General features: G+C 36.6%; 2 protein-coding genes across 2 annotated transcripts; both read right to left on the bottom strand.

Moving 5' to 3' along the window:
* Positions 1-1117: 1117 nt before the first annotated feature.
* LOC147469486 (uncharacterized) lies at positions 1118-1832 on the bottom strand. The gene is made up of 2 exons (XM_086548535.1): positions 1805-1832; positions 1118-1647 (listed from the first exon to the last, which is right to left on the bottom strand). Exons 1-2 carry the CDS (start codon positions 1805-1807, stop codon positions 1213-1215), a joined length of 438 nt encoding a protein of 145 aa, XP_086404661.1. The 5' UTR covers positions 1808-1832; the 3' UTR covers positions 1118-1212.
* A 2084-nt stretch (positions 1833-3916) lies between these two features.
* Positions 3917-4635, bottom strand: LOC122242804 (uncharacterized). The gene is made up of 2 exons (XM_043000194.2): positions 4608-4635; positions 3917-4450 (listed from the first exon to the last, which is right to left on the bottom strand). The coding sequence occupies exons 1-2, from the start codon at positions 4608-4610 to the stop codon at positions 4016-4018; spliced, it is 438 nt and encodes a 145-aa protein (XP_042856128.2). The 5' UTR covers positions 4611-4635; the 3' UTR covers positions 3917-4015.
* Between the last annotated feature and the right edge of the window lie 618 nt (positions 4636-5253).

Below are 5253 nucleotides of genomic sequence, written 5' to 3'. Positions count from 1 at the left end.
TCTTCTGTTCCGATCTCTGTCCTCTACTTCCCACTGCCTTCTGCCTCATTAATCCTTCCTTATAACAACTATTAGTGTGGCGATCCTGGCAACCTAGGATAACGCTCGCCGCCCTAAAGCATACGGGCTTGTGGATACAACTGCAGCCAGAATACCTCATATCAATTAGTTGTATAGAACAAGTTCTGCAGTTGCACATATGATTTTTTTTTTTTTTTTTTTTTTTTTTTTTGTCTATTGTCATGGATACTTTCGCATTTCATAACGCAAATACCCTAATGACTTGTATTTGTAAACAGGCTGTGACTCATAGTGCTTGCAATGCTTGTTTGTTGCATAATCATGGGAGTAAGACCAAACAGGACGCTCACTCGCAAGAAAAGATGTGTGTAATACTGAACTCTGGTAGGACTGGGTTCTTAAAATCTCACTGTTATTGAACGAAATTAAAACAATAAAGTAAATGACTTTGGCAATATTGCAGTTTTTGCAACCTGTCAAGAAAGAAAGAAGGAAAAAAAGAACATCCTATCTCACCGTTCTGGAGCCACAGAAAGAGCCTAGTGAAATTTATGAGAGCCTGACAAAGTGAAATGATTTTCTCTATCAGTAGTTTGTAAACTTTTCCAGCGTACGGTAACACATGTTGTTGCTTAAAAAGTTTCAATAATCTAAAGTTTAATGACAATAAACATGGAATGTGCAGCTTGGCCTTCTGCACCTGAACCGAGAGAATGATCGATATTTCACTTCTTAATGGATTAAGTGTACCGGCAGTAGATGCAACCCTGATGGACTAAGGTATTGTCTATAATATTTAGAAGCTAATCCTCCCCCCCCCTCACTCTCTCTCTATATATATGTGTGTGTCTGTGCGTGTATGTATACACATACATACATTTTTATATGCACGCGAGTGTGAGTTTGTATGTGTATGCGTGCGTGTCTATCAGCGATTGTGTGTATGTGTGTATGCGTGTATGTCTATCAGCGACTATATATATATATATATATATATATATATATATATATATATATATATATATATATATACATGTATATGTACTTGAGGACTAAGAAATATGATGGAAACAAGAGGAAAAATTAATGTGATACGTATGATACCAAAATTTATTATGTTCAAGTTGCCAAAATTTATTACGTTCGAAAGAAAATCGGCAAGCATCCCTTGTCGTCTGTAGATTCCTCTCCTTACTTTCCGTATGAACCACGACTTCCACCGAAGGAGCTCGCATGGCCGGAGAAAGAGCCGCCCTGATTCCCGAACGAGTTTCCATGGCCGGAGAATTTGCTTCCGTGGGACACTCCGCCGGATGAGAACCTATTAACACCCAGTGATCTTGAACCAGCAGATACGTAGCCGGATGAAGCGCCATGCGACTGGACGCCTCCATGGCCGCTGGGGAATCCAGCGAAGGATGTACGATGACCGCCTGACGAGACGCGTGCAAAGGATCCATGGCCACCAAGGGATCCTCTGCTGGAGTAAGAGCTTCCAAAAGATCCTCCCCGTGAGCCAGAGTGACCTCCATGGGAGAAACTGCTTCCAGACGAACCATGGGAGAAACCAGGGTCCGCCATGGCACCCAGCAGGAGGGCGGCGCTTACGGTGACAAACAAGAGCTTCTGAAATGACACCAGATTATGGAATTCATCAGTGGACACAAATATGCTAATGACGACAGTGACGTTGATAATGGTGATGAAAATGATCTTCATGATGAACATTATGTTCACTGGTAGTCGGAAATGAAAATCGATCAGTGATAGAGGGAGCCCTTACCATGATCAGCTGAGAGAGCGAACTGACGAAAAAACATATGTTCGTGCCTTATATACTGTCCTTACCAAGGTCAGTCCGCTTTACAGTGACGTTGTCATGTCCATTAATTTTTTATTCACCTTGGATGACACTGAAAAACGGTATGTGTATGTGTGTGCATACATGCATGCTTTGCATACTCGTACACACCCAAGATGCACATATCCAGATATTTGCATATATATATATATATATATATATATATATATATATGTATATATAGATACATATACTGTATATACATATATACTTATGTGCGTGTATTTATATATATATATATATATATATATATATATATATATATATATATATATACATATATATATATATTCATAGATATATGTATGTATATAATTCTTTCTATATATACATATATATAGATATATAGAAATGTGTATTTATGAATACATACATATATTAATATACATATGTATACATTCATATATATATATATATATATATATATATATATATATATATATATGTGTGTATATATATATATATGTGTACATATATATATATATATATATATATATATATATATATATATATATATATATATATATATATATTCTGATACTATTACAAGTCACCAAAATACCTGAGGTTAATATTCAAAATCAAATATATTTATTAATTCATTAGTGAATCAAACCTTCGAGTGTTATTCTCCTGTAATATTTTCTTTAGCATGTCAAGATACTATTTTCACAACCTACGACTAATATTTCCCTGGAATTGTGAGATTAGTCTACTAGTCTCAACCGCATCCATGACCATAGGGGCCCCTGCGGCATGATGGATGCACACACACCGTTACAGTGTGTCAATGCTGTTTATATATACAATCAGAAGTGATAAGGGTATTAGGGATTTTAATGTCTGAAACTGTGCTCTTACCTGCAGTATAATTACATGGATAGGAGAAAGGTACGAAAGGGAAAAAAAGTTTACAATATGTTGAGTGTAATTATCCACATCATTGGTAGTCATCTTGGGTCCATGTTACAAAGTATTGTGCGTGTATTTCCTTGAAGCGTTCATGAAAATAATGTGGCACATGGAGGGGTACGTGATATCGTCAATGAGTATGCATGCAGACTACGGAGAAATTAGCACTCTGAAATTGGCACACATGGACATGCCAGGGCATTGTCCATTGATACTTTCACATTTCATAGCATAAATACCAACAAGAGTTAGTCAACAGGTAGTAACTCGTAGTTTGTTGTTTGTTGAAATGTGTAATACCGAAATCTGGTATGAAAGGTGTTTGAAATCTCGCTGAGCGAAATCAAAACAGTTCAGTTAATGGCTTTGGCAATATAGCAATATATGTATCCTATCAAGTAACATAGAAAACAGCACATCTCACCGTTCTGGGGCTCAGTGAGATTTACGTGTGCCTGGCAGAGTAAAATCTCTATATTCTATGTCAGCTGTTCGTAAGCTTGCCAGCGTACGGACCATTTTACCGTAATAACATGCCACCACTTAAAAGGTACGATAATCAAAACAAGTTTTTTGACGCTAGGAAGATATATATTTTGGCATTCTGCTACTGAAAAAAGGCGATTAGAGATTGGAGCCCAAATTTCTAAGACGCTTCTTATTCAGCCCAATCGTCAAGTCCATTATCACCTCCAAATGGAGTAAGTGCACCGGCTGTATAAGCTCCCCAGATAGACTAAGGTATTTTTCTATAATACTTAGATATTAAGATAATTTCTTTGAATCTATTCCAATCTCATTTCTTTGAACCTATTCCTCACCCCTCCCCCTCATTTCTCTCTCTCTTTTTTTGCACATGTATATATACTCACACATATATATACATACACACACACACACACACACACACATATATATATATATATATATACATATACATATATATGTGCACACACACACACGTATGAATATGCGTGTGTGTGTATGAGCATGCGTGTATTCCTGTGTGCGTCTATGTCTATCAGCGACTGTGTACGTATTGTTATATATCAATGCAAAAAGGAAAATGTATACATGACCTAGCAAATATGATGGGATCAAGAGGAAGAATTAATGTCTCTCTGTGATACAAGAAGAATTTATTATGTTCAAGTTTACTACAGCAGATCGAAAGAAAATCGAAAAAATTCCAGTATCCCTTTCCAACTGAAGATTCCTCTCTTACTTTCCGTATGAACCGCGACTTCCACCGAAGGAGGTCGCATGGCCGGAGAAAGAGCCGCCCTGATTTCCGAACGAGTTTCCATGGCCGGAGAATTTGCTTCCGTGGGACACTCCGCCGGATGAGAACCTATTAACACCCTGTGATCTTGAACCAGCAGATCCGTAGCCGGATGAAGCGCCATGCGACTGGACGCCTCCATGGCCGCTGGGGAATCCAGCGAAGGATGTACGATGAGCGCCTGACGAGACGCGTGCAAAGGATCCATGGCCACCAAGGGATCCTCTGCTGGAGTAAGAGCTTCCAAAAGATCCTCCCCGTGAGCCAGAGTGACCTCCATGGGAGAAACTGCTTCCAGACGAACCATGGGAGAAACCAGGGTCCGCCATGGCACCCAGCAGGAGGGCGGCGCTTACGGTGACAAACAAGAGCTTCTGAAATGACACCAGATTATGGAATTCATCAGTGGACACAAATATGATAATGACGACAGTGACGTTGATAATGGTGATGAAAATGATCTTCATGATGAACATTATGTTCACTGGTAGTCGGAAATGAAAATCGATCAGTGATAGAGGGAGCCCTTACCATGATCAGCTGAGAGAGCGAACTGACGAAAAAACATATGTTCGTGCCTTATATACTGTCCTTACCAAGGTCAGTCCGCTTTACAGTGACGTTGTCATGTCCATTAATTTTTTATTCACCTTGGATGACACTGAAAAACGGTATGTGTATGTGTGTGTGCATACATGCATGCTTTGCATACTCGTACACACCCAAGATGCACATATCCAGATATTTGCATATATATATATATATATATATATATATATATATATATATATATACATATACTGTATATACATATATATTTATATGTGTCTATATATATATATATATATATATATATATATATATATATATATATATATATATATATATATATATACATGTATATATATATTCATAGATATATGTATGTATATCATTCTTTCTATATATACATATATATAGATATATAGAAATGTGTATTTGTAAATACATACATATATTAATATACATATGTATACATTCATATATATATATATATATATATATATATATATATATATATATATATATGTACATTAATATATGTGTGTGTATGTATATATATGTGTACACACACACACACACACACACACACATATATATATATATATATATATATATATATATATATATATATATA

This window comes from Penaeus japonicus, unplaced genomic scaffold, assembly GCF_977035675.1.
Source record: "Penaeus japonicus unplaced genomic scaffold, GWHDUDI00000001_assembly GWHDUDI00000021, whole genome shotgun sequence".
Lineage (NCBI taxonomy): Eukaryota > Metazoa > Arthropoda > Malacostraca > Decapoda > Penaeidae > Penaeus > Penaeus japonicus.
The sequence above is the reverse complement of the archived record's forward strand: the minus strand, read 5'-3'. Positions and strand labels throughout refer to the sequence as shown.